The sequence below is a fragment of the Bos taurus genome, chromosome 8 (assembly GCF_002263795.3).
Source record: "Bos taurus isolate L1 Dominette 01449 registration number 42190680 breed Hereford chromosome 8, ARS-UCD2.0, whole genome shotgun sequence".
Lineage (NCBI taxonomy): Eukaryota > Metazoa > Chordata > Mammalia > Artiodactyla > Bovidae > Bos > Bos taurus.
The window spans coordinates 72,682,299-72,707,539 of NC_037335.1; the positions used below are offsets into that span (position 1 = coordinate 72,682,299).

General features: G+C 43.2%; 1 protein-coding gene and 1 long non-coding RNA gene across 5 annotated transcripts in view; one reads left to right on the forward strand and one right to left on the reverse strand.

The window, feature by feature from the left end:
* The window catches only part of DOCK5 (dedicator of cytokinesis 5), a 280,649-nt gene that overhangs the window by 238,711 nt on the left and 16,697 nt on the right, over window positions 1-25,241 (forward strand). For 3 of the 4 annotated variants that reach the window (XM_005210292.5, XM_010808067.4, XM_059889492.1), the window contains 7 exons: window positions 1,177-1,266; window positions 2,951-3,055; window positions 12,177-12,318; window positions 15,967-16,048; window positions 17,390-17,474; window positions 18,228-18,314; window positions 20,935-21,111. In XM_005210292.5, coding sequence (XP_005210349.1) covers window positions 1,177-1,266; window positions 2,951-3,055; window positions 12,177-12,318; window positions 15,967-16,048; window positions 17,390-17,474; window positions 18,228-18,314; window positions 20,935-21,111 — 768 coding nt within the window. Of the gene's footprint in view, window positions 1-1,176; window positions 1,267-2,199; window positions 2,351-2,950; window positions 3,056-12,176; window positions 12,319-15,966; window positions 16,049-17,389; window positions 17,475-18,227; window positions 18,315-20,934; window positions 21,112-25,241 lie in introns of those variants that run through there. The other variant, XM_059889493.1, reaches the window with a different exon arrangement.
* LOC112447820 (uncharacterized) overlaps window positions 1-25,241 on the reverse strand; it is a 38,199-nt gene that overhangs the window by 1,316 nt on the left and 11,642 nt on the right. The window contains exon 2 of the long non-coding RNA XR_003036080.2: window positions 1,073-1,307. This is a non-coding gene — a long non-coding RNA (uncharacterized lncRNA). The remainder of the gene's footprint in view (window positions 1-1,072; window positions 1,308-25,241) is intronic.

The following is a 25,241-nucleotide window of genomic DNA, read 5'->3' on the forward strand; positions in this document are numbered from 1 at the left end:
AAGGAGTGAACTAGGCCCCATGGTACTGTTGACTGGCCTCCTGCATCAGTTCTAGCTGAGCTGGAATGGTCTCCATTTGGCACATTTCAGAGCCTTTTGAGTGGTCCGGGCCCAGAGATTGCAGAAGGGACAAATTTGGCAAATGGCCTTAGAAGATTTTGTTTTAAAGTGTTGTACAAGTCTGTGTGAACTGCACATACAGTCCTTCAGCAGCCAGAAGCAATGGACCATAGTGCCTGGTTACGACTGAAATGGGACATGTCCAGATGCTGTTATTAATAGTATCCAGCTGAGAGGCATTTTATGAAAAGCCAGAGTGAACACAGGCTCATCAATCTGGGATACTAGCCTCAGATGCCAAATATGTGCATTTGGCTGTAACTTGCTTGGTCATAAGTGCTGTAAGGCAGGGGTCTCCAACCTGTGTGACCTAATACCTGATGATCTAAAGTGGAGCTGATGTAATAACTAATAGAAATAAAGTGCACAAGAAATGTAATGCACTTGAATAATCCCCAAACCAACCCCCTCCCCGATCCATGAAAAAATTGTCTTCCACAGAACCAGTTCCTGGTGCCAAAAAGGTTGGCGACCACTTTTCTAAGGCATTTCCTAAAGCTGTCTTTGACCAAGTAGGTAGTTTAGTTATAAACAGCAAATCAGTGCCCTGAATTGGAGAAGTAGTTTCCCAAATTCCACGCAACAGTACAGTCAGACTTTCATACCCCTGCCTCCTCCCAAACAGCCTAACTCAGAAGAAACACACATGCATATGCCCAGAGCCAGAGCCCATGCCTATTTCCCTTCCCCTCCAACAAGACTTCCATGCTCCCAAGACCTAAGCTTCAAAACTGGTTCCCCTCCTCTTTCAGTGGTCTTTAGTGCTTTGTTCTTTCAACTAAGTATTGCTTTTTGGGGGGACACATGGTGTTCTTCATGTTCTTGCAAACAGAATGGAAAATGCCCCCTGGCAGAGCAGCCAAGGTACAGTGGATTTATAATGTCAGAAACCAGGGTTAGTTGATCCTAGCAGTGAGGCATGTGGGGAAATACGCACTGAAACTGAACCCACCTGACTCCTTAGTCACTGCCCAGTGACTCCGGAATGGCTTCTGCTGCTGGATCAATGACTGCTTTGTTCTCCACTTGTAACCCTCCTTTTCTTTTTTTCTGAAGATGTGGGAGAAGGCAATCAAGCTGAGCAAAGAGTTGGCGGAGACGTACGAGAGCAAAGTTTTTGACTACGAGGGCCTGGGCGATCTCCTGGTGAGTCTGGATCAGAAGATGTCTTTCCTCCTGCAGAGGAGCTGAGCATAGTGGTCATGAAAATGGTGTTTTAAGTGTAAGCAAGTCAGCACAAATGATGTTTTCTACGAGGGGAAGGTACACCTTGCTTGGATTAAAAATGAAGAAAGATGAGATCTAAAAGCTATCATCAGTATTTCTCCAGAATATCCTTAATAGGGGGCTCAGGACCCCTGTCTGCAGCCCTCTCTGCTGTGTGCCTTTTGCTGCTCCTTGGACCCTTCATGTCCTTAATCGAGCTTCCCTTTCCCCTCTCGGTTACTCTGCCTTCCATGAAGACTGTCCATGCTTCTGATGTCTTCTGACATCTTCTCTTCATAGAGTTACTTGTTCTGTGGTCCATATCCTCAGAGCTGTGAACCTTTTCCATGCCCAGTAGGAGGCCAACACAATATGACATTGGGTCATTTTTAGTAGAAGGGTCACAAAAGGTCAGGTCACCCACTGTCATGTAAAAATTTGAGGAGATAATTGTCAAGATCATTTTGAAAAATATGTCAGTGTATATGGCACCTGTTCCTGCCATCATGCAAAAAGTCACATAGGAATTTCAGAAACTAAGCTCAAGTGTGAGTAATGTTACCTGTTAACTTTCTAAGAAAACATTGTGATAGAAACCTTTTACGGAGGTAGTGTAGTAATACAGTCATGCTAACACCATTGTGTATGTGGGGGGTAGGGGGTGGTACCGCTGTCTAAGTCCCCAGGTCTGGATACCTATTTTGCTTCCTTTAAACCTGATGCTGGAGACTTCCCTGCTGGTCCAGTGGTTAAGACTCCACACTTCCAGTGCAGGGAACACTGGTTCCATCCCTGGTCAGGGAGCTAAGATCCCACATGCCATGTGGTATAGCCAAAAAATTAAAAAAAAAAAAAATTTTTTTTTTTTTTAAGCTGACCATGTACCCACTGGCCAGAAAGCCTCTCTCCAGGGGAAAAGTTAAGAATGACACCAGATATTGAAAAACAGAACATCATCACCACCTTCTGGGTACTTGTAGCTGAACCAAGGACTTGATTCTAAACTACCTGCGTGAACTGGAAGGTTCTCTCTTTCTTTCCTCCTGTGTCTCTGTTCCAATGTAACCACCCACCTGAATCCCAAAAAGTGCTTCTTAACCTTTTAGGGGTCCCGAACCCCTTTAAGCAACTGGTGAAAGCAAAACCCTGCTTTGCCCACAGATGAAATGCACAGACATTTGTCCTTCTGCATATAACAGCAAGGAATCCCAGGGCTTCCCAGGTGGTAAAGAATCCACCTGCCAATGCAGGAGACATGATTTCTATCCCTGGGTCGGGAAGATCCCCTGGAGGAGTAAATGGCAACCCACTTCAGGATTCTTGCTGGGAAATCCTATGGACAGAGGAGCCTGGCAGGCTACAGTCCATGGAGTCGCAAAGAGTCGGACATGACTGAGCATGCAGCACAGGGATTCCCAGGCCCTCTTAGGCCCATTCATAGACACAGACCCAAAACCCCTGATCCAACAGAAGGATAAGTGTTTGGCTCACAAGATGTTTTCCAAAAACCTTTCATTTCTCTGTGTTACATAGGAAACAACAAAGCACAGAGCCTGAACTTTTTTGTTTTCCTCTGATGATGCCCTTGTAACCTCCCCATGAAATGTCTTGTTTTGTCTTCCAGAAAAAAAGAGCCTCGTTTTATGAGAACATCATTAAGGCCATGAGGCCTCAGCCCGAGTACTTTGCTGTTGGCTACTACGGACAGGGCTTCCCTTCTTTCCTGCGGGTAAGAAGCGCGAGGGTGGTCTCCCTGGCCATTGAGCCATGCAGTTGGAGGAGGGAATGTCTTCATCTCTTTTCCAGATGAGTCTAGTGTGTTAGCAGCTGGAGCCCTGTGTTCTCACTGTGGGTGGTCAGGGAGGAAAACCACTTCCTGAGCGGCTGGTCTCTTCACCCCTGGCCGCCTTTGGTATTCTGGCAGCTCTTTTGCAAAATGACTTTTCCCAGGTGGAGTGAAAAAAGGAAAAACAGAACCATCTTCTCTGCTGGTCTGCTGCTGCGGGTCAGGCTGGGGGAAGGTGTGGATTGATGTGTCTCATTGTTTATTTGATTTCCAGCCAGGGCTAGTTTGAAAACAAATACTCCCCAGGACAAGACTGCAAAAGTTGCACAAAAATTAAACCAGTTTTGTTGTAATAGTGAGAAGGACCCTGTTTATCTTCCTTCTCAGAAACTTTTTATCATGCGATACTGATTTTACAATCTCAAAAAACAAACCTAAAAAAAAAGCTTCTTATTTTCTCCCACAGAAAAGAAGCCTCTTTTAGTGCTGAGCTATGTTGTGCATATATATTGGCCATCTTCCTTCCCCTAATTTAAAAAGGCAAAGAAAAAGTGGAAAGGAAAATACATTCCTTACAATGTCTAATAAGGAAATAGTTCATTCATTCAATGGCTGTGTGGCAAGAGCCTACTGTGTGCCACTCCAGTATTTTTGCCTGAAAAATCCCATGGACGGAGAAGCCTGACAGGCTGCAGTCCACAGGGTGGCGAGTAAGGCAGGCTTGACTTAGTGACTAAACACCACCACGGTGTGCCAGACATTAGAGATACAGTGCTGATTATAATCTGATGTGGTCCTTGGTCTCATGGGTTTTACACCCTAATGGCTGAGTTGTTAATTAAATAACCACATAAATGAATATAAAATTCAAACTGACCAAGACAGGTATTCTGTACTAGGCGGGCTGGTTAAGTAGTATATACACAAGTCAAGTAAAAAGCTACGTTGACGTGAAAATGGTACATGATTGTTTATAGCACCATTACTCATAATCACTAAAGATTAGCTACAGCCCAGAAGTCCCTGAGCTGCTGCTGAAGGGATCAACAAAGTGTGGGATAGTCATGCGGTAGAATACCGCTCAAGAAAGAAAAGGAATAAGCTCCTGATACACACAACACGGGGATGAATCTCAGATGCATTGTGCTGAGTAAAAGCAGTTTGACCTTAAAGCCTACGTATTCTATGATTTTATTTATATGGCATTCTGACCAAGTCAGTACTTTCTCTAGGGGTAGAAAACAGATCAGTGGTTATTGAGTAATTGGAGCCAGAGGGGAGTTTGACCTACAGAGAAACATAGGGAAATTTTTGATGGTGATGAAACTGTTCTGTATCCTAACTGTAGTTGTGGTTATGTCTGTCACAACTGGCAGAATTCTGCACTAAGGGGGTAGATTTTACTGTGTCAGTTATACCTAAATTTTTTTAAGAGTCAGGAAAGACTTCCTAGAAAACTTCTGCTTCACCTGTGATTTGAAAGATGAACTGGAAGTTAAGGAGGTAAAGGGGATGGAGGTAAGGTAAAGGTAAGGGAGGAAAAGGGGAAAGGGGCAGGAGGTAAAGGGAAAAAGTATTCCAGGCAGAGGGAAGAGCAGGCAAGAGTGTGGCAGGCGCTAGAAGTGACAGACCAGTGCTGTGGGAAGAGAGGGATTCAGAAGTGGGCAGGGAGATGAGACAGGAAGCAGGGGAAGAGCGTGTCGGGCTTTGGGGTTCCACATCCTGTTTTGTCAGCATCCTGAGAGCAGTGGGGAGCCAGTGCCCATTTTTTGTGTTGGTGAGGTCATCTGGCTTTGGTATGGAGAATGGATGGGACGTGCATAGAGACCATGGCAGATACTCAGGGAAGAGATGACAGCCAGCCTTGGGAAATGGCTTAGTGAGAAGTGGAAAGATGAGTGTGATGGAGACGAAGTAACAGTATTTGATGACTGATGGGATGAGGGTGAGAAAAAGACGGACATGGTAAGAAGGATTCTTTGCTCTCTGGTCTGCATAATTGGTGGGGCAGTGCAGCCGTCCACTCAGATAGCAATGCTGGGAAAGGACAGTTATGGAGGAGAGTGAATCCACTCATTGAATAAGTGTTTACTGATCTCTCACTGTGGTGCTTGCTGTAACACAGGCCTGGGCATGCGTGCTCAGTGGTGTCAGACTCATTGCAGCCCCGGGGACTGTAGCCCGCCAGGCTCCTCTGTCCATGGAATTCTGCACACAAGAACACTGGAGTGGGTTGCCATTCGCTTCTCTAGGGGATCTTCCCGACCCAGGGGTGGAACCCAGGTCTCCTGCATTGCAGGTGGATACTTTACTGTCTGAGCCACAAGGGAAGCCCACAGGCCTGGAGGCAGAGTCCAAAACAAACCCAACTCCCTGAAATTGTAGAGCTTATATTCTTGAGGGACAAGTAAATAAAAAAATACTAAGGTGGGTAAGTAAAATATTGAGTATGTCAGATGGGCTAGAACAATGCCTCCTACAGGGTAGATACTCAGCAAGTATTGTAGAGAAGCTATGTCAGGGGAAGTGAATAGAGAGCCTGGTGATGGGGGTTGAGTTGCAATCTTTTTTAAAAAAATTATTGTTTGTCTGTGCTGGGTCTTAGTTGCAGCATGCAGATTCTTTAGCTGCAGCAGATGGAATCTAGTGCACTGACCAGGGATGGAACCTGGACTCCTCACATTGGGAGCACAGAGTCTTAGCCACTGGACCACCAGGGAAGTCCCTAGAGTTGTAATTTTAAACAGAGTGAATAGGAAAGTCTTCAGTAAGAAAGTGACATTGGAGTAAAACCCTGAAAGAAGTAAGGGAATAAGCCAGGTAGCTCTCATGAGGGGGCCAGACAGTGAGAACAGCAGGTTCATAAGCCATGAGGCTGGAGAAGCACCTGAAGAACACAGGGCAGGTAGAGAACAGGGTCAGAGAGCTGTGGGTACCGCCTTGCAGAGGGGTTTCGGCATCTTTTCAGATTATAAAAGTTTGATTTTGGACATACTCCATGTGATGTAGATTTGAAACATCCAAAAACATTTGAGTGGACAATTTGATAATGTGGATCTGGAACGCAAAGGAACGCTCCAGGCTGGATATAAAAGATGGTGGGTTATTTACATGTCGTTAACACTGGTTGTGTATAAGGCAGACTAGGGGGTCAAGAGATACGTGAAGTAACAGGCAAACTTGGCCTTGGAGTACAGAATGAAGCAAGGCAAAGGCTAACAGAGTTTTGCAAAGAGAAAGCACTGGTTGTAGCAAACACCCTCTTACAACACAAGAGAAGACTGTACACATGGACATTGCCAGATGGTCAACTCTGAAATCAGATTGATTATATTCTTTGTAGCCAAAGATGGAGAAGCTCTATACAGTCAGGAAAAACAAGACAGGGAGCTAACTATGGCTCAGATCATAAACTCCTTATTGCCAGATTCATACCTAAATTGAAGAAAGTTGGGAAAACCACTAGACCATTCAGGTATGACCTCAATCAAATCTGTTACAATTATACAGTGGAAGTGACAAATAGATTCAAGGAATTAGATCTGATAGAGTGCCTGAAGAGCTATGGACAGAGGTTCTTGACATTGTACAGGAGGCAGTGATCAAGACCATCCCCAAGAAAAAGAAATGCAAAAAGGCAAAATGGTTGTCTGAGAAGGCCTTACAAATAGCTGAGAAAAGAAGAGAAGATAAAGGCAAAGAAGAAAAGGATAAACCCATTTGAATGCAGAGTTCCAAAGAAGAGCAAGGAGAGATAAGAAAGCCGTCCTCAGTGATCAATGCAAAGAAAGAGAGGAAAACAATAGAATGGGAAAGACTGGAGATCTCTTCAAGAAAATTAGAGATACCAAGGGAACATTTCATGCAAAGATGGGCACAATAAAGGACAGAAATGGTATGGACCTAACAGAAGCAGAAGTTACTAAGAAGAGGTGGCAAGAATATACAGAAGAACTATACAAAAAAGATCGTCATGACCCAGATAACCATGATGGCGTGATCACTCACCTAGAGCCAGGCATCCTGGAATGCTAAGTCAAGTGGGCTTTAGGAAGCATTACTACAAACAAAGCTAGTGAAGGTGATGAAATTCCAGTTGAGCGCTTTCACGTCCTAAAGGATGATGCTGTGAAAGTGCTGCATTCAATATGCCACCAAATTTGGAAAAGTCAGCAGTGGCCACAGGACTAGAAAAGGTCAGTTTTCATTCCAATCCCAAAGAAAGGCAATGCCAAAGAATGCTCAAATTGCCACACAGTTGCATTCATCTGACACACTAGCAAAGTAATTCTCAAAATTCTCCAAGCCAGGTTTGATTCAGTATGTGAACCGTGAACTTCCTGATGTTCAAGCTGGTTTTAGAAAAGGCACAGGAACCAGAGATCAAATTGCCAACAACCATTGGATCATCAAAAAAGCAGAGTTCCAGAAAAACATCCACTTCTGCTTTATTGATTATGCCAACACCTTTGACTGTGTAAATCACAATAAACTGCAGAAAATTCTGAAAGAGATGGGAATACCAGACCACCTGACCTGCCTCTTGAGAAATCTGTATGCAGGTCAAGAAGCAACAGTTAGAACCGTACATGGAACAACAGACTGGTTCCAAATTGGGAAAGGAGTATGTCAAGGCTGTATATTGTCACCCTGCTTATTTAACTTATGTGCAAATTACATCATGAAAAATGCCAGGTTGGATGAAGCACAAGCTGGAATCAAGGTTGCTGGAAGAAATATCAGTAACCTCAGGTATGCAGTTGACACCACCCTTATGGCAGAATGTGAAGAGGAACTAAAGAGCCTCTTGATGAAAGTGTTAAGAGTAGAGTGAAAAAGCTGGCTTAAAACTCAACATGCAGAAAACTAAGATCATGGCATTCAGTCCCATCACTTTTGGCAAATAGATGGGGAAACAATGGAAACAATGAAAAACTTTATTTTTTTGGCCTCCAAAATCACTGTAGATGGTGACTGCAGCCATGAAAGTAAAAGACACTTGCTTCTTAGAAGAAAAGCTATGACCAGCCAAGACAGTGTATTAAAAAGCAGAGACATTACTTTGCCGACGGAGGTCCGCCTAGTCAGAGGTATGGTTTTTCCATTTGTCACGGATGGATGTGAGAGTTGGACTATAAAGAAAGCTGAGCACCAAAGAATTTCTGCTTTTGAACTGTGGTGTTGGAGAAGACTCTTGAGAGCCCCTTGGACTTCAAGGAGAGCCAAACCAGTCCATCCTAAAGGAAATCAGTCCTGAATATTCATTGGAAGGACTGATGTTTAAGCTGAAATTCCAATACTTTGGCCACCTGATGCAAAGAACTGACTCACTGGAAAAGACCCTGATGGTGGGGAAGATTGAGGGCAGGAGGAAAAGGGGACAACAGAGGATGAGATGGTTGGATGGCATGACCAACTTATTGGACATGAGTGTGAGCAAACTCTGGGAGTTGGTGATAGACAGGGAAGCCAAGCGTGCTGCAGTCCTTGGGGTTGCAAAGAGTCGGACACGACTGAGTGGCTGAAGTGAGAGAAATGAGAGTAGGGGATCTGGGATGGAGCCTGGCAGTAGGTTCTGTTCTTAAATTTGCTGTCGTTCTTGATGCTCTGGAGAAGGGAATGGCTACCCAGTTCAGTGGCAACCCACTCCAGTATTATTGGTGCTTCCCTGGTGGCTCAGCTGGTAAAGAATTGGCCTGCAATGTGGGAGACAGCATGTGATCCTGGGTCAGGAAGATCCCCTGGAGAAGGAAATGGCTTACCACTCCAGTATTCTTGCCTGGAGAATTCCATGGACAGTGGTGCCTGGTAGGCTATGATCCATGGAGGTCATAAAGAGTTGGACACAACTAAGTGACTAACACATGATAAGATATTGATAGCTGGTACACTTATTACATATGATTATTAGTTCACATGGAATAATGGTTATAAACTTAGTGGCAGCAGTGATTCAGTGAGAATAAGTCTAGACTTTCAAGTTGAAAAAGTGAGTCTGAATCATCTTCTGAGTACCTGTGATTTTGACCAAATCATATAACCATCAAGTCTTGGTTTTCTGACCTGGACGTTACAAAAATAAGGTCCACATTGCAGGGCTGATTTGAGAATGAAATGACTGTTAGATGGGAGTTCTTATAAACTGTATAGGAGTTTGTAGATGTTGTGTGTTGTTGTGTACTGAAAAATAGAGAATCCACGTGAATGATGTAACCTGAATGCTCTTCTGTGTTATGGAGTATTTCCCCAAACTCAGAATGTGTGAATTTCCCGTCCTCTCCGCTGGCCCCCAGCAGGCCTCCTTCTCATCTGTTTCTGTCACTGGTGCCACTCTTCCTTCCCTGAGGCTCTCATCTGAGAACTCTCACGCACTCCCCCATCTCTTTGCTTTTTACCAAATACCACAGGCTCCAACACGAGATCCCTCAGCTTCTCTTTCTCGCATGGACTCCTGCCGCAGTTCCCTACAGCTGGACACGTTAGGCTGACGGCACTTCTTCCTTCATCACTTTGAGCCTTCCTACCAGAACCTCCAGCGAATTCCCAACCTTTGGACTACTGACCTGTCTTTCAGAGCCTTTCATATTCTAACACATCCAAACACCCTTCTTTTTTAAAAAAAACAGTTCATTTTTAGCTGTGTTGGATCTCGGTTGCTGCTCTCAAGCTTTCTCTAGCTGCAGTGGGCAGGGGCTACTCTTCCTTGCGGTGCGTGGGCTTCTTTGCAGTGACTTTGCTTATTCTGGAGCACCAGCTCAGTAGTTGTGATGCTCAGGCCTAGTTGCTCCGCGGCATGTGGGATCTTCCCGGACCAGGACTTGAACCCATGTCCCCTGCCTCAGCAGGCGGATTCTTAAGCGTTGAATCACCAGGAAGTCTCGAGAACATTTCTTCTGCCTGCTCTCAGTACTTTTTGCCTGGTTGTCCTCCCCTCTCCTTTTCTCATCTAACCCTATCCTTCCATCTCTACCCAGTCAAGTCCCAAGTGTGCCTTGAAGCCCTCTCCTTCAGGTTGAGCACCCTTGTGCTGAGCTTCTGCTTGTCTGGTTTTCTCCACAGTTGTCATCCCCTTAGTGTTTTCTTATACTCCAATCCTTAGCTCACCGTAGTTCTGCCTGAATGATGAAATTGCATAATGCAACATCAGTCTCATAAATCTCTCCCAGCTTGGAAACATTTAATCATCAATTCCAAAAGACTGGGCAGTTTTCATGGCCCTCTGTGTTGGGCCTAGAGGTGTATTGCCTTCAAGATACTTAAATTACCAAAATTATTTTATTAACTTACTCGTTCTCTGTTTCTTTCCACCAGAGCAGGGTCACCATTTTACCCCCAGCATTTAGCAGATCTAATTTGCTCAATACATGTTTAGTGTATGGCTGTACAAGTTATTTTTAAAATTTTTTCTCCTGATTTTTTTTATTGAAATATAGTTGCCTTTTTGTTGCATTAGTTTCTGCTGTACAGCAAAGTGAATCAGCGATATGTATAAATATATCCCCTCTTTTTAAGTTTCTGTTCCCATATATATCATTACAGAGTATTGAGTAGAGTTCCCTGTGCTATACAGTAGGTCATTATTAGTTATCTATCTTACATGTCAGTATGTCAATCCAGATATGTATATGTCAGTCGCAATCTTCCAGTCCATCCTACTTCCCCTTCCCCCATTTGATGTTCATATATTTGTTCTCTATGCCAGTGTCTGTATTTCTGCTCAGCAAATAGGTTCATCTGTACCATATATTCCACATCTATGTATTAATATACAGTATTTGTTTCTCTGTTTCTGACTTACTTCACTCTGTATGACAGTCTCTAGGTCCATCCACTTCTCTACAGATGACCCAATTTTGTTCGTTTTTATGGCTGAGTAATGTTCCATTGTATATATGTACCACGTCTTCTTTGTCCATTCATCTGGACTAGTGATTTTTAAGAAACATTGTATAGGACAGTATGGGCCCAGATTTTAGTTAAAAATGGATCACGTGTGGGGCTTACCCAGTGGCTCAGCGGTGAAGAATCTAACTGCATTGCAGGATGCGCAGGAGGTATGGGTTCAATCCCTGGGTCGGGAATATCCCCTGCAGGAGGAAATGGCAACCTACTCCAGTATTATAGCCTGGCGTATTCCATACACAGCAGAACCTGATGGGCTACAGTCCACAGGGTTGCAAAGAGTCAGACATGACAGAGTGACTGAACACACAATACACCACAATACATGTATGCTTTAAATACTAAGCTAAGTATTCATGTTTGTGACAATGAGAGGAGCAGGAACCATCAAAACAGTGACAGTTGAACTTGCAGGAACTGTGAGGCAAATTTCTTCTGTGTCTGGGACCTCGCAAAAATTTCTTTTCCAAAAAATCCAATTTTGTTACTTTTATTAAAGGGAAAAAAAGCTGCAGTTTGGAGTGGAAAGAGTAGTATTGAGAGAAGTTCTTGTCTATGAGACCTTGATGTTGTCATCCACAGCCATCTCCAGGATTGGCTTGGGACTGGCTGTCGATTAATCCTGTTCTCTGTTCCCACCTAACCTGTTGATTGATCTTGTTTGTACTTTTGAGTTCTCTGAGGCAGGGTCGCTTACGTCCTGATTCCCTAACTTACTGGATCATGATGAGAAAGTAAGATCCAGTAAGTTAAGGAATGATAAAGGAGCTTGCACCTCAGTGTATATGAATGCCCTTCATTCTTTCATTTTCTTGCCGTGAGAAATACCAGCTAACCTAAGCAGCATGCCCAGTGACCTCATGAATTTCCAATAGGGTGCAAACTCCTTATCTCCTTGTGGATCGGTGTAGACCTTGCACAAGAGTTATCATCCTAGGGCACCCTCTTGAGAAGCATTTTGACTTAACTCCCCAAATAAACTGTGAGCTCTTTCAGATATGACGGTTGCTGTGAGCACGTAGTAAGTGTTCAGTAGGAACGTGGTGGCGAGGGAGGGGCTGCACTTAGCCTGGGGAGGACGGTGACTTCCTTGAGACTTGAGTCCCCAATTGCCCTTCACTGTTCATATTTAATGCTTCTCCCTGCGTGTCCTGACCTGCAGAACAAGATCTTCATCTACCGGGGGAAGGAGTACGAGAGGCGAGAAGACTTCAGCCTGCGGCTGCTGACCCAGTTTCCCAATGCGGAGAAGATGAGCAGCACCACCCCCCCAGGAGATGATATCAAGTCTTCCCCCAAGCAGTGTATCCTTGTCTCGCACTACAGCTTAGGGGCTCTTTTTTTTTTTAACGTTTATTATTTACTAATTTATTTGGCTCTGTCAGGTCTTGGTTGCAGTACATGGGATCTTTAGCTGGTGGCATGCAAACTCTTTGTAGCACGTGGGATCTAGTTCCCCGAGCAGGTATCAAACCCAGTCCCCCTGCATTGGGAGTATGGAGTCTTAGCCACTGAACCACCAGGGAAGTCCTGGCCCGGGGCTCTGGAACCTGCTACAGCCCCAGCCCAGCCACAGAAGGTGGGGGTTCAGTCCTGTGCCTGCATGCAGGTAGGTCCTGTCCTCAGACTCATTTAACCATCCTGACTCAGTGTCCCGTCTGCATAAAAGCTTCGGGAACCTAATGTCCTTAGCTCAGGGCTATGATGTAACTGAAAGAGGGAGATGAGAAGCAAATCTTGAGTATGGAAGGACGTGTGTTACAGTCACAGGCAGAGCCCGGGGAGAATGTAGACTTCCTGTTCTGAATTCTGGAACCTGTATAAAGACACATAGCTCTCTTTTGGTAATGTATAATGTCTTACTGAAAAACCAGTTGCATGCATTTTAAAAATTAGAGATGTTATGGAATTGAACAATAAAGGAAGTCTCCCACGTATGAACAAGTTCCATTCCAAGAGTACATTTGCAAGTCCAATTTGTTCATAAGTCCAAAACGTTAGCCTAGGTACCCAAGTAACATAATTGGCCATACAGCACTGTATTGTCATAGGTTTACAATACTTTTCATACAAATAATACATAAAAGACAAACACAAAAAATAAAACGCTTTTAATCTTACAGTACAGTACCTTGAAAAGTACATAGTCCAGTACCACAGCTGGCATACAGGGACTGGTGTCTAGTGAATAGGCAAGAAGAGTTACTGATTGGAGGAGGGAGATGGTAGAGATGATATCATCAGCAATAGGAGAGGAGGGCAAGCTGCAATTTCACTCAGGCCTGATGTTGATGGCATGGCATGCACATTCACATCTTTGAAAGTTCACAACTCGAAGGTTCATATTTAGAGGACTTACTGTATTCTAAAAGAGGTCGGTAAGCCAGAGCAGGTGGGGAATGGTAGATAAATAAGAAAAAGCGCTCTGGAGCAAACTGCCCAGGTTCGAGTCCCAGCGCTGTCCCTTCCTATGTCACTTTGGGCAGCTCAGTTTCTCTGTGCCTGTTTTCTTATCAAGAAAATGGGGGTGATGATCACTCTTCCCCTTGGAGTTCTTGTAAAGATTGTCTGTAAAATACTGAGAAGAGTCCCTGGCACATAATAAAATTTCAGTACATATTAATTATTATAGGTATAGAGTGGTCAGTTGCTATAGAAAGATGGTCAGTAATAACGATAGAGCAGTTGACTGACATGTCTTTCAAAGGGAAGTGAATGGCCTATTAACACTTAGTAGATGCTTGGGAAAGAAAGGTTTCAGTTTGGGGGTTCAGAAAACAGTTGAGATGCCTCCTTGGTGTGGCAATGAAAAGAGGTCTTTATGGATTTGATGTAGAAACACGAGTCCTGGAGCTCATCCCAAAGTCATATCTGCATAGCCATTTGATTTTAACCAGTTGCTTAACTTCTCCAGGCCTTGGTTTTCCAAAGGGGTAACTCTGGCTTTTTAAAGAATTTTCTTTAAGAATTTTCCTAGGTCCAGACCATCTGACCTGCTTCCTGAGAAATCTATATGCAGGTCAAGAAGCAACAGTTAGAACCAGACGTGGAACAAAGGACTGGTTCCAAATTGGGAAAGGAGTACGTCAAGGCTGTATATTGTCCCCCTGCTTATTTAACTTATATGCAGAGAACATCATGAGAAATGCTAGGCTGGATGAAGTACAGGCTGGATTCAAATTTGCTGGGAGAAATATCAATAACCTCAGATGTGCAGATGACACCACACTTACGGCAGAAAGTGAAGAAGAACTAAAAAGCCTCTTGATGAAAGTGAAAGAGGACAGTGAAAAAGCTGGCTTGAAGCTCAGCATTCAGAAACTAAGCATGGCATCTGGTCCCATCACTTCATGGGAAATAGATGGGGAAACAGTGGAAACAGTGACAGACTTTTATTTTGGGGGGCTCCAAAATCACTGCAGATGGTGACTGCAGCCATTAAATTAAAAGACACTTGCTCCTTGGAAGAAAAGCTATGACCAGCCAAGACAGCATATTAAAAAGCAGAGACATTTCTTGGCCAACAAAGGTCCGTCTAGACAGAGCTATGGTTTTTCCAGTAGTCTTAGATGGATGTGAAAGCTGGACTGTAAAGAAAGCTGAGTGCCAAAGAATTAATGCTTTTGAACTGTGGTGTTGGAGAAGACTCTTGAGAGTCCCTTGGACTGCAGGGGGATCTAACCAGTCCATCCTAAAGGAAATCAGTGCTGAATATTCATTGGAAGGACTGATGCTGAAGCTGAAACTCCCAATACTTTGGCCTCCTGATGTGAAGAACTGACTCCTTGGAAAAGACCCTGATGCTGGGAAAGATTGAGGGTAGGAGGAGAAGGGGACGATACAGGAGGAGAAGGAAGGGGATGATAGAAGATGAGATGGTTGGATGGCATCACCGACTTGATGGACATGAGTTTGAGCAAGCTCTGGGAGTTGGTGATGGATTGGGAAGCCTAGCGTGCTGAGGTCCATGGGGTCACAAAGAGTTGGACATGACTGAGCGGCTGAACTGAACTCTATTTTTTCGCAAATATTTAATAGCATTTCTGTGAAGATCAAGGTAAAAAGATCATTTATGTGAAAATGCTTTGTAAGCTGTAACATTGTAAAGTATAGCCCAGTGGTTCTCAAATTGTGTTATATTTAAGAATCACCATGGAGAGATTCTGATTCACCAGCTGTGAATTCTAATTCTGCATTTTGAGTAAATCTCCAGGTGATTTTTGGTGTCAGTGGAAGGCAGCCTTCATGTTGAGAAATATGGGGAGTCAGTGTCAGGTCTGGGGCTTCCCTGGTGGTTCAGTGATAAAGAACCCGCCTGCCAATGCAAGAAACATGGGTTCGATACTGTCTTGGGAAGATCCCCTGGAGGAAAAAATGGCAACCCACTCCAATATTCTTGTCTGGAGAGTCCCGTGGACGGAGGAGCCTGGAAGATTGCAGTCCATGGGGTTGAAAAGAGTTGGACACAACTGAGCAACTTAACAACAACAACAATATTAGGTCCAGACCCAGTGCCAGTTTCAAAACTATAGGTTTGGAAACTTTGTTGGTAAAGGCAGAAAAGTTCAAGTCTAAGGTTCAAATCTAAGGTATCCAAAGATACAAGAAATTCGTATTGCCTGGGCTCTGGAGTCTGAATATTTCAGATGGATGCTTGTCCAAAACAAAGTTAAAATAATTTCTAATCACCTGTTTTCCTGAAATTGCATTAATGTCTGTTTTCCTCTGGCAAGGTTGTTTGACATGTGTCTGATAAAAAAGTGTTCTAGGATTATGACTTACTAAGGCATTGCGGTAATACCTAATGGAACCTCATTTTCAGTGTGGTCCTGGCCTTTGCTTCAAAGGAGTGGTTGGTGTGGGTAGTGTTTCCATTGGTAAAGCAAGAGGAAAAGGCAGTTCTTTTTGCAGTGACAGCTTCCTGGCTCTTTCTTCCTTAACGAGCTCCTCAGACATGCAGTGCTTCACTGTCAAGCCAGTGATGAACCTTCCACCCAACTACAAGGATAAACCAGTTCCGGAGCAGATCTTAAAGTAAGTGGGGGTTTTTTGTTTGGTATTTTAAACCATGTGTCTCTCACACACACTTTATGTAGAAGTCTATCAAAACCAAATCCTTAAATTCATTACCGTTTGAAAGACCTTCTCTTGTCTTCATCCATTTGCTGTACCGTAACAGAAGACCATAGACTGAGGAGGCTTATAAACCACAGAAATCTATTCCTCACACTTTTGGTGTCTGGTAAGGGCCTACTTCCTGCTTCATATATGGTTCATTTTCTCAGTGTGTCTTTCCATGCCGGAGTGAGGGGTGAGGAAGCTCTGTGTTTCTTCTTTTTTAATACGGGCACTAACCCCATTCACAAGGGCTCCACCATCATGAGCTAATCACCACCCAAAGGCCCATCTTCTAACACCATCACATTGGACATTAAGATTTCAACATAGGGGTGAGCAGGGGACCCAAATGTTCAGACCACAGCAAATATCTATTCCATGTTCAGTATAAGGTAAGAGCTTGGTAACTCGTAGAATTTGGGGGGTTTATTTTTATTTTTTCTAGCAGAGGGTAGGAAATTAGGAAGTTTGCTCTTGAGTTCAGATCCCCTAGTTCATTTTTCCACCCAGAAGGATTCACTGGTCAGTAATGGCTGACCTCACCTTGCTTGGTGAGTTCCCCCATGACTGAAGGCCTCATCCGTTTTCTTAAGAAGCTAAAATGCTAGTTGGCCTGATGACACTGTAATACAAATGAGATCACAAACACTGCCATAAGTTCTTTTGCCTTTTTTTTAACAGTTTTTTTTATTACTTTAAGTCTTTTAAAAAGTTTTATTATTTTATTTCCGGCTGTACTGAGTCTTCTTTGCTCTGAGGGATTTTCTCTAGTTCTGGTGAGTGAGGGCTACTCTCTAGTTGCCGTGTTTGGGCTTCTTGTTGTGGTGGCTTCTCTTGTTGCGGAGCATGGGCTCTAGGGCCCACAGCTTTCAGTAGGTATAATTCCTGGTTGTTGGAGTGCTGGCTCAGTAGTTGTTTCGCATGGGCTTGGTTGCTCCACACAGCAATTGGGATCTTCCTAGATCAGGGATGGAACCTGTGTCTCCTGCATTCGTAGGTGGATTCTTTACCACTGAACCACCAGGGAAGCCCCATATGCCTTTTAAAATTGTGAACTGGGAGATAGATGCATCAGTAATTAAGATGTGCAATAAAATCAAGTTCTGTACCACCTCCAGCCTTCATCATGGAGACTATATCAGTGTTCAGAAAATTTAACGGATAAGACTCAGTCCTGTGAAATGCGTCCCAGGTTTTGATGGAGGAGTGCTTATTGTAAGAAAGAAGCCACAGCATTGTGACTGTGTCTTTCCCCAGCTACTACAGAGCCAACGAAGTACAGCAGTTCAGGTATTCTCGGCCATTCCGGAAAGGAGAAAAGGATCCTGACAATGAGTTTGCTGTGAGTTCACCACTTGGACCTCTAAAACAAGATGAAATTGACATCCAGAATGGAGGCTATCCACCCAACCAGCACCTACAGCAGAAATGATGGCAGCCCTGGTGTAGCGGGTCCATGTACTTATTACCTCATCAGCAGGCTGTCCTCTCAGTGGAAAGCGCTAGACTAGGGATCCAGGAACTGGGCTCCACTCCTGAGCCTGCTGCCACCATGAACTTGGTTTGAGCATGTCACACCTCTCTGGACCTCAAATTTCCCATCAAAAAGAGTGAGGGGGACCTAACAGAGAATTCCTTTCTGCTTTAAACATATAGAATCTTTAAAGTTTAGTAGAAAATTTGGGCTAATTCACTAAGGAGGCATTTAAAATAGAATCTCTAGAGAGTCGACAAGAACCTACTGTCTAGCACAGGGAGCTCTGTTCACAGTTCTGTAATAACCTAAATGGGAAAAGAATTTGAAAGAGAATAGATACATGTATGTGTATAGCTGAGTCACTTTGCTGTACACCTGAAACTAAAACAACATTGTGTTAGTTTCTATATAAAATAAAAAATTCCTTAAATATAAAGTAAATACAAAGTAAAATAATATAAAATATTAAATAAAATTAAAATTTGTTAATATAAAATGAAAAAATGTTTAAGATAAAAATTTTAAAAATCAATCCAATAGAATCTCAACTAAACCTGAGAATTTTGCTGTTTTTCTTGGGAACTAACCAACATTTCCCACTTTCCTTCCTTCCACCAGACCATGTGGATTGAAAGGACCACATATACAACTGCCTATACCTTCCCTGGGATCCTCAAGTGGTTTGAAGTCAAACAGATCTCAATAGTAAGTCATCTGAAAGTGGAACTCAGAATATTTCTGTCTCCAAATAAAATAAGAGCCTTTGTTAAATCCCCCCCTCTGGTACTCACTAGCTCCTCCAGCCAACTTCATTTTCCAAAAGAGAAATAAAAGACATGCTTGTCGAATAGAACTCCTTTATAAAACTGATGTTACAACACCAATCCTAAAGGTTACTGCCAGTGAATGGCTCTTTTATAAGACCAAATGGCTCTTGTCTCCCCAAGGATCCTGCCAGCACCCAGAAACATTTCTGAAATTCCTCCTTAGAGTTTCCTATCAGTTACATTCTTTCCTCCAAGAATACTTCCTCTCCTTTTATTTTTCAACTCATCACATCATCACTCATCCTCGACTTTTCCATCTTCAGTTCAGTTCAGTCGCTCAGTCATGTCCGACTCTTTGCAACCCCATGAACTGCAGCATGCCAGGCCTCCCTGTCCATCACCAACTCCCGGAGTTTACCGAAACTCATGTCCATCAATTCGGTGATGCCATCCAACCATCTCATCCTCTGTCGTCCCGTTTCCTCCTGCCCTCAATCTTTCCCAGCATCAGGGTCTTTTCCAATGAGTCAGCTCTTCACATCAGGTGGCCAAAGTATTGGAGTTTCAGCTTCAACATCAGTCCTTCCAGTGAACACCCAGGACTGATCTCCTTTAGGATGGACTGGTTGGATCTCCTTGCAGTCCAAGGGACTCTCAAGAGTCTTCTCCTACACCACAGTTCAAAAGCATCAATTCTTCGGCGCTCAGCTTTCTTTATAGTCCAACTCTCACATCCATCTTCAGCACTCCCCAAAGCTCGTCATTTTTAGCTTTCTAATATTTATTAAGTCCGTTTTGGTTTTTTCTTCCCCCAGTCCTACTATGGTGCGCTGTTTCTACTCTCATTCATCTCTGGCTGATGATGTTGAAAAAGGCTCCTGATTGGCCCCACCCTGCCTGGTGGCTTCTTAGGTCTTTCCCTCTCTGCCTCAGAATGTGAATTCCATAGTGAAAATCCAGCTGTATCATTCTCATGCTCAAAACCTTGCCATGGCTCCCCAGTGCCTAGACTAGAAAGCCCATGCTCCTAGCACATGTAGACAGGGTCTTTGGGACTAAAAGCCTCTTCTACTTGGTCTTCTGTGCCTGGAACTAAATTGCTTATTCTGTGCTCATTCAGTCCTCTATGATATTGGGTCCTTCTTTCTATCCAGAATGCCCTCTCCCTACTTCTTAACCTAACTCCCATTGAGATTGAGTTTAGATACCAGCTTTTCCAGGAAGCCATCTCTGAAACTCCCAACCTGAGTTAGATGCCCTTTTTCTATGCCCTATCAGAACCTGGGCTTATTTTAAAGAGTTACCTCCCATGCTCACTTGTCTTGAGACCTCTGCATTCTGACCTTGACCCTATAAAAATCACATGCTCCTTCCAGCCATGTGCTCAGTTGCTCCATCGTGTCTGATTCTCTGCGACCCTATGGACTGTAGCCCACCAGGCTCCTCTGTCCAAAGCTTCTTCCAGCCGAATTGTACCTTAATCACTTTTGTAACAATGGTTCTCAGCCCAGTGCTTGCAGAAAATAAGCAATTAAGAAATAGGTCTTGAACAAATCTGAAGTTTGAGGTGTTCCATCCCACTAGTGATAAATTGCTATTTTTGAAATGTGAATGTGATTTTGGACAGAGGCTTGTATCAAGTTTGGAGTAGGAGGTCATGCTGGTTGATCATGGGTAAAGTGAAGAAGAAGGCAATTTTTCTTGAATCTGGTTTGGAAGACATTTCCACAGAAGGAGCTCTTTCTGAATCCATATTATATCTTACTTGATTCTCATGTAAAATCCAGCTTGAATATTCTAATACATCTTATTATTTCTGACTTCTATGAACAATAGAACCCATACTAAGGTGAGTTAATGTAGGTCTGAATGTGCGACTTCCAGAATCTCTTAGCTTTTCTCATGAAAGGAGCATGAAACCTCTTAGCAGTGAGTATTGTTGGTTGTGCCCAAATGTCTTGGGTCACATATATTGCTCCCCTCTTGTTGTTGATCATCTCAAGAATCTCTTAAGAAGGATTTGCCTAAGAAACAACCATTCTTACAGCTCCAATTTTGTCTTCTCAAAATTTCCGTAGACACTTTGCCCCAAGAAATAATCATTACCATAACTCCAATATATAAATCATCCTTGTACTTTCTGAGATTTTAAACAGCTTAGCAAAGAAAATGAGTGTCTTCTAAATAAATCACAAATTAAAATTCTACTTACTCCTAGTTTTTACTGTTTAGCCATTTGTTTTCATCTTGCTCTCTGATTCCATACATTCTGAGTGTTCAGTGGATTTATAATGTATAAATAAAAATAGCTGTCATTTATGAAATCATGCAAAAGTGTTAAACTATATTGAGAAACAAAGTAGCTTATCTTGCAGCTTACCAACACCATTTCAAGTAAGTGTTCTATCCTTATTAATAAACGTGATCTTAACAAGCAGAACATCACTCCTCCATAGCTTGGTGGGAATTGTGTTCCTGTTGAGTGGAAGGCTTGGGCTTCTTCCCAGAAGTGACCATGGAGCTCGATGTCTCTCTTCTCCCATGTGCTCTGTCCACAGGAGGAAATCAGTCCTCTGGAGAATGCCATCGAAACCATGGAGCTCACCAATGAGAAGATCAGCAACTGTGTCCAGCAGCATGCCTGGGACCGGTCCCTCTCTGTGCATCCCCTCTCCATGCTGCTCAATGGCATCGTGGACCCAGCTGTCATGGGGGGCTTCTCTAACTATGAGAAGGTAGGTGGGCTACATCCTGGGAACCCCAACCCCACAGGGCCACCAGGTTGGGTGTATCTCTCTCTCCTTCTCCAGTGGCATTGTGCAGCTGGCGAATTAGTTTCTTACAATTTCTCTGAGAGGTATTCATGCTCCCGACTCTAGGAATGGGCACATGAAATGAATGGAAAGCTTCTCCCTGAGCTCACACCTCCTAGAGACTATTAGTGTCTGGTAGAGTCACCAAAAGATCAGCCTGGTGGACTTCTGCTTGATTCACTACCTATGAATTCCACCCCCCACTCCCTCTCTCCTCTGGAAGGTAGAAAGCTTTCTAGTGGACTCTAGACCTGAGGATGCCCCAGAAAGGAAGCAGCATCTGTGGAAAACACAGAGCCACACTCTATTTGAAACTAGATTCTAGGAATCCCTGCCCTGACATGTTGTGCGATTGGTTGCATGGACAAATGCTGGCCCTGGCTCTACAATTAAATTAGTTCAAGTAAGAGTCTTATCTGTTACTCTAGAAATGCGTGAATGGAATGCTCACCGTGTGGGAATCCACTGTATAGGGTTTGGGTGAAGCACCATTTAACTGGAGGTAATGCATTCAGTCATTCAGGTCAAGAAGTAACAGTTAGAACTGGACGTGGAACAACAGACTGGTTCCAAATAGGAAAAGGAGTACCTTAAGGCTGTATATTGTCACCCTGCTTATTTAACTTATATGCAGAGTACATCATGAGAAACGCTGGGCTGGAAGAAACACAAGCTGGAATCGAGATTGCCAGGAGAAATATCAATAACCTCAGATATGCAGACGACACCACCCTTATGGCAGAAAGTGAAGAGGAACTAAAAAGCCTTTTGATGAAAGTGAAAGAGGAGAGTGAAAAAGTTGGCTTCAAGCTCAACATTCAGAAAACTAAGATCATGGCATGCGGTCCCATCACTTCATGGGAAATAGATGGGGAAACAGTGGAAACAGTGTCAGACTTTATGTTTTTGGCCTCCAAAATCACTGCAGATGGTGACTGCAGCCATGAAATTAAAAGATGCTTACTCCTTGGAAGAAAAGTTATGACCAACCTAGATAGCATATTCAAAAGCAGAGACATTACTTTGCCAACAAAGGTCTATCTAATCAAGGCTATGGTTTTTCCAGTAGTCATGTATGGATGTGAGAGTTGGATTATAAAGAAAGCTGAGCGCCAAAGTATTGATGCTTTTGAACTGTGGTGTTGGAGAAGACTCTTGAGAGTCCCTTGGACTTCAAGGAGATCCAACCAGTCCATCCTAAAGGAGATCAGTCCTGGGTGTTCTCTGGAGGGACTGATGTTGAAGCTGAAACTCCAATACTTTGGCCACCTGATGTGAAGAGCTGACTCATTGGAAAAGACCCTGATGCTGGGAGGGATTGGGGGCAGGAGGAGAAGGGGATGACAAAGGATGAGATGGCTGGATGACATCACCGACTCGATGGACATGAGTCTCAGTGAACTCCGGGAGTTGGTGATGGACAGGGAGGCCTGGAGTGCTGTGATTCATGGGGTCGCAAAGAGTCAGACACGACCGAGCAACTGAACTGAACTGAATGCATTCAGTATATATAATAGAGGGTTTTTAATTGTTAGGTATGGTTTCAGTGGCTAAATAATTTGGGAGTCTTCCTAAAAACTTTTCCCCTGGTGTCTTAGACAGTAAAGACTCTGCCTGCAATTAAGGAGGTCCGGATTGAATCCTTGAGTTGGGAAAATCCCCTGGATAAGGGAATGGCAACCCATTCCAGTACTCTCACCTAGAGGATTCCATGGACAGAGAAGCCTTGTGGGCTACAGTCCATGAGGTTGCAGAGAGTTGGACACGACTGAGGGACTAATGCTTCTTGAATATAAATATAAGAAGTAACACCCCTGTCGAGTAGCACAGAAAATGAGGGGGAAGAAAAGGAGACAGACGGGAAGGACAAGCAGAGGTTAAATGGGCCGATTCTCTTAACAGTAAGTCCCCTACATACGAACAAGTTCCATTCCAAGAGCATGTGTGTGAATCCAGTTTTTTTGTTAAATCCAGAAAAGGTAGCCGAGGTACCCAACTAACACAATCAGCTATACAGTACTATAATGGTTTATAGTACTTTTCACACAAATAACATATGTAAACAAACAGGAAAAATAAAAAGTTTTTAATCTTACAGTACAGGACCTTGAATGTATAGTAGTACTCGCTACATGACAGCTGTCTTACACTTGCTTCCAGACATCCTGGGCTTCAAATGATGACCCTGTACTAGTGTACTCTGTACAGGAAAGTACATGAAGCACAGCCACTTGTAGAGGACGCACGCACGTGGCAGTGCACACCAGACACAAGAACAGCTCGTGTGATTGGACATGTGAACGCATGTTCACATCTTTGAAAGTTTGCAGCTTGTGGGTTCCTGTATTTACATTTGTACCCAGTGCCCTGGGAAGATGAGGGGCTTCAGAATCAGTCACTGCTGTGACCCAGTTCTGGCTTTCCATTGGCTGCTGTGTGCTCTTGGGCAAGATACTTAGCTTCTCTTGAGCCCCGGTTTCATATTTGGAAAAAGTAAGGAAAATACATAACTGACAAGAGCGATGTGGGGAATGGAGTCGTCCTGTCTATAAGAAACATTCTACAACACCTGCCATGTGGTAGAGGCTTGATCAGTGTCAGTTTTCTTCCTGTCTCTCTCTGCCTATTAGGGGTGAAACGTGTGATTTGAATGTTCTTGATAAATTGGGTTTCCCACTGCTCTGAGTCTGTTGTTGCAAAGATCTTTTTTCTTCTGTCCTCTCTTTCTTTCTCTTCTTTCAGCCTTTTTTAGTCTTATTATTCTCAGCAGCTAGTAAGGACTTAATACCAGAGAGCAATTCTAGTTTGCCCATGTGAGGGTTCAGTAATAATTTCCAGTATTTCTATGGAATTCAATATTAGGACCCAGAAGGCAATACTTTTTTTTTTTAAATACTATAATGATTTCAGTGTGTGTTTTTTCCTATTAGCTATCTGGCACAAATTTTAATGTGTCTTTCCAAGTATTCATTTTTTTTTTCAGAACGCCCTAAACTCTGATTTATATGCCAATATTGGTGACAATTATATAATTTTAATTTTTTTATTGTGAAAGTCAAATAATATAAAACATACTATTTTAACCATATTTAACTGTACAGTTCAGTGGCACTAAGTACATTTACATCTCACCATCATCCATCTGCTGAATTTTTCACTTTCCTAAACTGAAACTCTGTCCCCCATTAAACACTAACTCCTCATCCCCCCATCCCCTGGTCCCCGGCCTCTACCAGTGTACTTTCTCACTCCATGAGTTTGACTGTTACAGGTATCTTCTGTAAGTGGAATCAAGCAGCATTTGTCTGTGCCTCGTTGTGCTGTGCTTTGTCGTCCAGTCATGTCCAATTCTTTGCGAATCCATGGACGGTAGCCTGCCAGGCTTCTCTGTCCATGGGAATTCTCCAGACAAGAATACTGGAGTTGGTTGCCATTTCCTTCTCCAGGAGATCTTCCCAACCCAGGGATTGAACCCAGGGTTTCCCGCATTGCAGGCAGATTCTTTACTATCTGAGCCACCTGGGAAGCCCTCATTGTTGTGACTATTATATAATTTTATATGAAGTTTTTTCCAATATGACCATCTTCAAATTAAAAAAAAAATCAAATTAAAATGAAAAGGGAAGGGAAGTATATATAAACAGATTTATTTCAAGAACTTTTCAAAAATATTAGTTTATACTTTTCATTAATATGTGTGACTTTGTATATTTCTCAGTATAAGAAAAGAGTAAATTCTTGGATCACCTTGAGCTATTGCAGTCAGTTGGGAAATCCATCATTACCAGTTTGATACAGGTGACCTATTTTAGGGCAGCTCTTTAATCAGTGCCTTAGTCATTGGAACCCAGGAGCCATTTACTGTAATTTATCAGCCCTTTGTGGTGTGAGGCAGGACTCTGCTAGAAAAATTAATTTCAGAGCACTCTGCTCTGGTGATCCATGACTCAACTGATGCTTTGGGAATTTTAGGGTGTATTATAGGTTAAAAAAAATTACCTTTCAAAAATATAAACTACCTGTATTTTTTTAAATATTTTACTTGTTTTGGG